Source organism: Tupaia chinensis, unplaced genomic scaffold (genome assembly GCF_000334495.1).
Source record: "Tupaia chinensis unplaced genomic scaffold, TupChi_1.0 Scaffold000673_1, whole genome shotgun sequence".
Classification (NCBI taxonomy): domain Eukaryota; kingdom Metazoa; phylum Chordata; class Mammalia; order Scandentia; family Tupaiidae; genus Tupaia; species Tupaia belangeri.
The window spans coordinates 1,805,629-1,813,795 of record NW_006160196.1 but is presented as its reverse complement, the minus strand read 5'-3'; the positions used below and the strand labels follow the sequence as shown (position 1 = coordinate 1,813,795).

General features: G+C 61.5%; 1 protein-coding gene across 1 annotated transcript in view; it reads right to left on the bottom strand.

Annotated features, from left to right (window-relative positions):
* Nucleotides 1–2,955: 2,955 nt before the first annotated feature.
* The window catches only part of LMTK3 (lemur tyrosine kinase 3), a 47,620-nt gene continuing 42,408 nt past the window's right edge, over nt 2,956–8,167 (bottom strand). The window contains exons 12-15 of the mRNA XM_014592261.1: nt 7,793–7,976; nt 6,956–7,091; nt 6,731–6,868; nt 2,956–3,084 (exon numbers count right to left, since the gene is read on the bottom strand). Of these exons, the coding sequence (XP_014447747.1) occupies nt 3,068–3,084; nt 6,731–6,868; nt 6,956–7,091; nt 7,793–7,976 (475 nt within the window). The 3' untranslated portion in view covers nt 2,956–3,067. The remainder of the gene's footprint in view (nt 3,085–6,730; nt 6,869–6,955; nt 7,092–7,792; nt 7,977–8,167) is intronic.

Sequence of the window (8,167 nt, the reverse complement as noted above, 5' to 3'; positions counted from 1 at the left end):
CCCCCCGCCCCTGTGTCGTGCCAGCCGAGTTCTGCGCTGCCTGCCTGCTGCTGATTGCTCTGGCGGGCGGCGACCACCGTGCCCGGCTGTATGACCGGCCCCGCCGCCAACGAAGCGGCCAGCCTGGGGTCTCCTGGGAGCAGTAATTTCTCCTGACCCTGCAGTAGGGTTCATTTCAGTCCCTTAGCCTTGTGGAGCTTGGGGGTCCAGATCGCTTCGAGCCCCAAGTGAGAAGGTGGTATTTCCCACTTCTCTCGGGGGTCTAAGGGAAGGGGAGTCACGAACCCGAGAAGGTCCTGAGAAGTGAAGGCAAACGTCCCACCACTGTGTCCCCCTCCTGCCCACCTCCGTGGAAGCGCCGTGGTGTCTGGGTATCGCGCTTCCTGCTGGAGCAGAGGCTGGCCGGGGGGCCGGGGCCGGCCTGGGAGAACGTGCGGGGGCAGGGATCGGCGGGGCGTGCGCAGGAACCGCAGTGGAGCTGAGGGGTGCTGGGGGAGCAGCGGGGCGCAGGCAGGGCCTGGTCAGCTGTGCTGCAGGACTGGACGCCACCGCAGGGAGGAGGCTGCAGCGGGACGGGTTAAGATTGAGATCTAGGAGGGGCCTCTCTGGCTCCAGCCAGCTGGGTAATTGGGAGGTGAGCTGAGGGGGGCAGAGAGGGGAGCGGGGAGGCTGTGGCTGCAGGGAGGGGCGGTGACTGACGATGCCGCAGACAGGGCGGGGGGTGCAGGGGGGCTCCGGCAGACACCAGGCCTGTTTTGGCCGGTCCCCTCTAACTCGTCCTTCAGTGTTGGCCCCAATCCATGCCCAGGACCCCAACTCCCCACCACCTACTTAATAGGATGCAGTCTGTCCCCGCAGATTTATACAGCGTTCCAGGCCGCCCCTCCCGCCCGCCAGCAGCACCTCGGAACATGCTCTCATTTGGAAATAGGGTCACTGCAGATAGAATGAGTGCGGACGAGGCCGTCGCCAGGATGGCTAGTGTCCCCACAGGAAGGGGAGATTTGGACGGGGACAGACTGGGTGGCGAAGGCAGAAGGTGATGCGGCTACACCGCAGGAACACTGAGGAGGGCCCTGGACAGTGAGAACTCACTCCTGCGGTTTGCACCACGCGCTGTGAAGCCGTGGAGGAGGAACACACCTCTCCCTCAGACCCGGGTCTGGCCCTCACCACCCTCCCTGGCCGGGTTCCATGCAGCACCCATCCTGGGACGGCATGTCCCTAGATCTGTTCCAGGGCCACCAGGTCTGGCAGAATGATGTATCACAGAGGCAGAACCCTGATCCTCTCGCTCCTTTCCCCACTGTCCCCAGACCTTGTGTGTGACCCTCATACCCCCATCACCTTAATTCCTGGGCGCTGACCCTGCCCTTCCCTCATCCAAACTCCGCCATCTGCCACGTGTTCCCGTAGTCTGGTACCAAGGGACAGGCTGAGGCCAGGAGGTCCAGGAGGTCGGAGATGCAACGACAGGCCCTGTCGAGGGGGGAGGGGTGGAGGCAGATGGAGTCCAGGAAAAACTGACGGAAGGGAACAGATAGAAATGTGAGGCAGAGAGATGAACGGGAGACAGGCGACAGGGAGACAGGCAGAGAGAACAAATGGGGACGGGGGGAAATGAGAGAGACCCGTGCGGAGAGGCGGGGAGCACCCAGCCAGGTGGGTGTAAGCAGGAGGCTGGTGGTGGCTGGTGGCGCCGCATGAAATGCAGCAGAGGCTGACCCACGTGGAAAGGCTCCTGGTTCCCATCAGACCTCCCTGAGCAGCTGCGTGCATATGCACCTGTTACCCTGGGCTGGCTGAGGTGGGCGGTCAGGGCATCCAGACCCTGTGGGGGCCGGCAGGTGGCGTGGTGATTAGGGCACTGGACCCTCACATGGCACCTTGAGGATCACTCCAACTGCGCGTGCGTGCCCAGTGTCCCAGGAGAATGGAGGAGAGGGGAGGGTGGCCGTCGCCCCAGGGGTGCTTTCTCACTTTCCCTCTGTCTCTCCGGCCAGTGCCTGTGCCATATGGCAAAAATGTAAAACACAAAACCAGGGTCTGGCAGATGACGTGGTGGTTAAAGGAGTTGGATTCCCACAAGACCGACCACGGTTCGAGTCCTGGACCTGACCGCTTGCTTTCTCACTTTCCCTCTGCCTCTCTCTGGTCAAATGAAAAATAATAACAACAAATAGAATTAATGAAATAAATAAACATTAAAAACCCTGTCAGGGGAGCTTTCTGTCTGTCTCTCTTGCTCATGGAATAAATAAGCTTTAATGAATGGAGAGGTGAGGATGTCAGAGAGGTGGGCAGAGAAGCAGGTAAACTGAGGCACAGCCACTGTGGACACGGAGGTGGACCCGGACCTCTGAGAGACAGGCAGGGCTGGTCTGAGAAGGCGTGTGGGATGTGGTCACAGGCCAGCGTGGGCACCAGCTCGTCGTTTCTGGGCCCTTGGCCCCGGGACAGCTTCTGGGCACTGGAAACTCACCCTGACCACGTGCTGCCTCCCACGGTGGGCCGTGAGCCGTCAGGAGCTGCAGCGGGGCTCAGAGATGAGGGCAGGGGAGCCGGCCTGGCCACTAGGGGGCGTCTACCCAATGGAACCGCGAGGATGGCGGGATGGCGGCCTGTCTGGGCAGCCCGCCGCCTGCACCTGCCCCACCCCACCTCCTGAAATACACACAGGCCCCACGTTCCTCCAAAAAGTTGTTTTTGTCTTTTTTAAATAATGTGAAAATGCCACGCGAAGGTTCGAACCAGAGGCCCCTCCAGAGGCCGGGCTAGGAAGGGGAAAGGGAGACGCGAGATGGGGGTCCGGTCCCCGAAGCCTGCGGCCACTGCCTGGGCTGGGAGTGGGTAAGGAGGGACCTCCACTGTGCCAAGGGCTCCAGGCCCAAAAGAGTTCAGTTCAGTTCCGAGAAAGGTGGCTCTCTAGGGAGGGGCCAGGGGGTCAGGGCCTCGGGGCCCTCCCCGGAGGCGGCGTCTGCGGTGGTGGCAGTGGCTCCGTCGTCCACAGAGGATTCTACCCTCAACCCCTCTTCTGGGGGTGCCGGGGGGTCGGATCTCCGGGGAGTCAGTTCTCCACGGGGCCTGAGGACGGAGAAACAGAATCACTCATGGCTCTGACTCTCGCTCAGGGTGAAAGCAGTCCTCCTGTGGCCAGGAGCCCTGCGTGATCCACAGGGTCCTCCCCATCCTCACCTACCCCAGCCCCCCTGCTCCAGGCACACCGCTCCTGGCTCCCTCCAGCTGCCAGCACAGTCCCACCCTAGGCCTTGCAGGTTGTGGCCGCTGTCTGTCTGGACGGCTCCTCCCTCGTAGCTCAGGCCACTGCAGCGCCACCCACCAGCCCCCCTCCCCTGCATCCAGCAGCCACCCTCGCCCACAGCCGTTCTAATCACCCCCACCCCAGTCTCCAGGGATCTCTGGGCCCAGCCTGGTCCTGGTGAAGGGGTTCCTGCCCACTCGCTCCCCTAGGAGGTAAGTTCAGGAAGGATGGGGACTCGGGAACCCGCCAGTGTCCCTGCCCCCAGCCTTCCCTGCAAAGAGCCTCTCCCCCAGAAAGCCAAGGTCTGCGGTTGACGGTGGCACTGAGGACCCTGTGTCAGGCTCCTTCACTCTCAGCCCTTCCCTGAAGGCCTGGGCAACTGCTGCCTGGCTCCCTGCTCCAGCCTCAGTTCCCCTCTTTAAACGGGGAGCACAACCCTGTCTCCTTTCCGAGGCCGAGGGGGGACTGCAACACGAAGCTTCTCTCACACCCAGCAAGCGCTGGTTAAGTGCACAGAGCCCGGCCGGCACGGAGAGACCACCCTGGGCCTCCATGCCACCCGCGTGGGGGATGGCCACCACACAGGGACGATGTGTCTACTGAGTGCCAAGACTGGGGTTTCGCATGATCAGGCCCTCCCCCTCCTCTGGTGATTAAAGGTGAAGTAACCCTCGCTGGCCGGCCTGACTCACCGCTTGGCCAGTGTCCCACACCCTGGAAACCAACTCACCCTGTCCTGGGGGCCCCAGGAGGATGCCTCAGGGAGGAGGCGACACTGGGGCTGAGGCCTGAGGATGCATCCGAGTGAGTGCCCCAGCCCAGTGCCTCTCGCCCTGGCTCTCTCTGCCCTGTCCCCTCCTCTCCGTCCCCAGCCCTGGCTCCTTACCATCTGCCCCTGGATTCTTACCCCAGATTCGGCCCCATCATGGCTCCAGAGGGGCCTTCCTGCTCCCAATGCTGATCCTGCCCTCCCCTGCTTACAGTCCTCTATGGCTCCCCAGCACCCCCAGGCCCAAGCCCTGCAGTCTGCCTGCCTGCTCCAGCCTCACCCCTCCGCCCTGCACACTGGACAGAGCCCCAGCCACAGCGCTCTCCCTCTGTCCCTGCACGGCCCGGCTCTCTTGGCTCCGGCCTCTTGCATAAGCCGTCCCCTTTGGCAGTCAGTAACTCTTCCCCTTCACCTGGTTATGACAACCAACCTTCAGGTGCCTAGTAAATGACACCTGTGGGGAGACAAAGCCCTTTCCTCTTGTCACCTGTGTTCTCCGCAGCCCTGAGCTGGTGGCGATTCATGCACTAGGATGGTGTGGTCAGTGCCTACAGGCTGAGCCGGCAGCGCCGAGTCGCCTGTGCCCAGCACGGTGTCCGCACCCAGTGGAGACGCAACAAACATCCACTTAGTTCAGTCGGTGACACCGGGCAGAGGTCACTGCGGCACAGTCGGGCTCCATGCTGTGAGCCAGAGGGTCCAGCCACTTAATTCCCCTAATAATCCTTTCGTTTCAGGGTTTTTTTTTTTTTTAGAGGTTTTTCGCTATAGGGTGTGTGCGCTTGCCAGACAGACAGAGACAGAGAGACAGAAAGCGAGAAATCACCCCCCAGAGGGGATGGTCACGCCGCAATCCCTTCTCCTCCATTCTCCTCTCGGGATCTTGGGCACGCATGCACACGCGCCCGGCATGAGTTTTTTAAGCCACCGGGTCCGGGACGCAAACCTCAGTCGACTACATGGGAGTCCAGCGACATAGCCATTACGCTAACTGCTGGTTCCCCGTTCCAGGTTGTTTTTGAGGGGAAGGAGCTATAAGGGCACGTGCACTCGCCAGAGAAAGAGAAAGAGAAAGAGAAATCACCCCCAAGGGGAAAAGCCACGCCATGATCCCCGCTCCTCCATTCTCCTCTCTGGATTTTGGGCATGCATGTACGCCTGGCATGTTTTTCAAGCCATGAGGACCAAGACTCAAGTGATGCAGTTGGCCATGTGGGATCCAGCTGCTTCAACCTGCGTCCACCTGCTGACTCAACCTCTATAATCTTATGCGCTAGATCCTGTTAGCATCCCCTAAAGCACAGAGAGAAACAGAGAGGGAAGAGACTTGCCTCAGGTCACACAGCCTAGGAATGGCGCTCGGGCAAGACTGGGGGATCAGGAATGGAACCCTTTGTGAAATTCTTCTCTGGGACCAGCAGGTGGTGTGTTGGTTAAGGTGCTGGACATTCCTACATGGCCAACCACGGTTCAAGTCCAGAACCTGGTGGCTTGCTTTCTCATTCTCCCCACACCTCTCTCACTCTGTCCCTCTCTGGTCAAAATTAAAAATATATAAATAAGTAAAAGTTAAATAAAATAATTTTTAAAAAAATAAAAGAAAAGGCCCAGTTGCACCCCCCATTTCCTCAGTTCTGCTCCGGGAAACTACCTCCCTGGGGCCCTCAGCCCAAGCCCAAGCACAGGGGTGTTCTCTGGATCAGCAGCAGGGGGCAGCAGAGAGCCCAGAGCCAGCCTCAGTCCTGCCCCTTGAGGTTGTCCATGTCCTCCTCACTCTAAGGGTGGCCTTATAATGTGACACGCTCCCATGGTGCTGGTGGGGATCAGCAGTCAGGTGTATGCCAAATGCCACAGGAAAGGAGTCGGACAGATGCAGACTACACGGCAGAGCAGTGCGGGGGCTCAGGGGTCCCCAGTGGAGGTTTGAGTCTCGGCTTCCCTCCTTGCTGTCTTGTTTTCTCTTTTGTAAAATGGGAACTAAAGCGCCAGCAAGTGGTATGGAGCACACGGTATAAACCCCACGTGGACGACAGATCCCACGTGGAGGAGGCTTGAAACTCAACGCTGGGTGTGCGTGCCTACGGCCCCAAATCCCGCGAGAATGGAGGAGAAGAGATTACGGCGTGTCCATCCCCCCGGGGTGATTGCTCGCTTTCTCTCTCTCCTCTCTCTCTGTCTCTCAACAGTTCATGAGCCCTACAGCAAAAACTACATTAAGTAAAATTTTCAAAAGGGGGGACTGGAACTCACCCGTGGATCACAGGGTTAACACCAGAGGGCGCATCACTGGGTGCTCTTGTGGACACCAGCCACATCCTCTCTGCTCTGGGACAACCCGCCAGCTCTGAGCTCCCCTTTCCTCTCCCCTGTCACCATTGACAAGGAGCTCAGCACCTCCCCCCCACCACCACCATGGAGGTAGGAGCAGCATCTGTCACGTGCCAGGAGGAGTCTGAGCACAGATGGGACAAGGTGGGCAGGAGTCAAGGGAATCCTTCCAGAAGGGAAAAGTGAGGCTCAGGGAGGGGAGGAGACGACTGCCCCAGACAGTCTGATGGACGCCACCCGATCTGAGCTGGGTCCAGAGCTGAGTGGGGAGTCAGGAGGGACTGATGAAGGGACCCAAATTCAGAGATAGGGATGAGCAGGTGGGGGAGAGATCAAGGGTGACAGAGAGACAGACGGCCTGAAGCACGTACCTGCGGACCGGGCGTCGGGGGCCCTGGCGGGGGGCCCCGGGGTCTCCAGCGCAGGCGAGACGGAGAAGCGGGAGAAGCACAGGGGGGGCCCTGGCGGGGGGAGGAGGGGGAAATCCTCCGCCCACTCGAAACTGCCTCCTAGCGGGCACAGGAGGGAACGCGATCAGACCCTCCACCTGCCCGGGCTCCAGCCGCGCTCCGCTCCTCCCCAGGCCCCGCCCTCACCAAAGCCGCTGTCGTTGCTGGGAAACCCATCTCCGGGGGTGGCGGGGTGGGGAGGCGTCGGGGGCGCTGGCGGCGTTGACGGGTCCGTATCCCCCTCGGGGGGGCCCTGGACGCTCAGCTCGTTGGTTGGCGTCTCCTGTGCAGGCAGATCAGGGGAAGCGAGGGGGGCGAACCGTCACAACCCACCCACCGCGCCCCCAACAAGCAACACGACGTTTCCGGGCTTCGGGCGTCCTGTTACAGCCCCCGATCGCACTGTCTGGCGTCGTGGCTGAGGCCCCTTATCCGCCTTCGAAATCTCGGGCCAGCCTGGGCCCCAGCCTGACTCGGACTCCTTGCCCGACTGCGAGCCCGCCCGCGGCTAAGCAGCCCACCGAACTCCCTCTGCTCCTCCACGCGCTGCCTCCACCGGAGCCCCTAACCCGACGCCAAGTCCACCAGCTCCGTGTCCCACCTGCCTCCGAGACCGGGCCGCAGGGATTGGAGCTCGGCCCAGACTACTGTTCTACGGCCCGCCAGACCCCGCCCCATCCTGCACGCACCCCGCCGGGGATGCGACGACCCCGCCCCGGGGGTGCACCGCTCCAGCCCGGCCAGTTCCTCCCGTTTCGGTGGCCCAGAACCCAGCTTTCGACCCCGTTCTCGTTCATCTCACGGGCCTCAGCCCGGTATGCCCCCCATCACGTTCAGCCAGCCCCTAAGCAACACCGCGCTCTCCCTTTACTCTTCAGCCCTGTCCCCTACCCCGTAACTCTCAACGCATCCGTCAATCTAAGACCCTCCCCAGTCATTAGGTCTGCCCACCCTGGCCCCACTCCAGAATAGCTTAGCACTAACTGCCGAATCTCTTAAACTCCACTTGTAGCCTCTCCACGGCCCGCCCCCGGAGGGTAAGATCCGCCTCGTTCTGAGCGAGCCCCGAACTCTGCGGCTACAAGAGCCCGGGTCTGCAAGCTCCACCCCAAACGTCACGCGGCTCCGCCTCCACCATCCAGGCCACGCCCTGACCCTCTTCTCAAAACTTTGTCCCTGGCCGCTTCGTCCAGGCTCCGCTCTCCGACAACCAAGTACTCCCATTTCCTTCAAGACCCGCCCTCACTCTCCAGGTCCTCCTTGCCCTGCGGACCGCCTCCCAGCACGGGCCCCACCCCAGCCCAGGCTCTGCCTATCCTCGCGTCCCGCCCTCTCTCTCAAGGCCCCACCCCGGCCCAG